Source organism: Egretta garzetta, unplaced genomic scaffold (assembly GCF_000687185.1).
Source record: "Egretta garzetta isolate BGI_Z169 unplaced genomic scaffold, ASM68718v1 scaffold42, whole genome shotgun sequence".
In the NCBI taxonomy this organism is placed as follows: domain Eukaryota; kingdom Metazoa; phylum Chordata; class Aves; order Pelecaniformes; family Ardeidae; genus Egretta; species Egretta garzetta.
The window spans coordinates 1,249,081-1,249,624 of record NW_009258782.1 but is presented as its reverse complement, the minus strand read 5'-3'; the positions used below and the strand labels follow the sequence as shown (position 1 = coordinate 1,249,624).

Here is a 544-nt window from a genome sequence, read left to right as displayed (position 1 = left end):
CGGGGCTGGCGGCTCCGGGCCGCCTGCCTCAGCGCCTTCCCCCCTTCCACCACCTTCGACAAGTACCTGCTCAAGTGAGCCAGGGCTGGGGACGGGGCTGGGGATGGGGCTGGCTGGGGCCATCGGGGGGAGCCTGGCACACGTGCCCAGGATGCTTCCCAAATCCCTCCAGGGATGCTCTTAGTCCCTCCATAGTCCCTGGGGCCAGCCTGGCACACATGCCCAGGATTCTTCCCAAATCCCTCCAGGGATGCTCTTAGTCCCTCTGTGGTCCCCTGGGCCAGCCTGGCACATGTGCCCAGGGTCCTTCCCAAATCCCTCCAGGGAAGCTCTTAGTCCCTCCGTGATCCCTCTGGCCAGCCTGGCACACGTGCCCAGGATCCTTCCCAAATCCTTCCAGGGATGCTCTTAGTCCCTCCGTGATCCCTCTGGCCAGCCTGGCACACATGCCTGGGGGATGCTGCCCAGGTCCCTCCTGCAGCATCCTCCCTTCCCCCCAGGTTCGTGTCTGACTACGCCTTTGCCGGCTACAAGCCGGTGTGCC

The 544-nt window shown here is 65.1% G+C and overlaps 1 protein-coding gene across 1 annotated transcript in view; it reads left to right on the top strand.

Moving 5' to 3' along the window:
- LOC104135737 (unconventional myosin-XV) overlaps positions 1-544 on the top strand; it is a gene marked incomplete at its 5' end in the record, with an annotated part of 31,329 nt that overhangs the window by 3,424 nt on the left and 27,361 nt on the right. Inside the window, 1 exon segment of the mRNA XM_035889135.1 lies at positions 1-74. This exon segment is cut by the window's left edge and continues 70 nt beyond it. Within this exon segment, the coding sequence (XP_035745028.1) occupies positions 1-74 (74 nt within the window).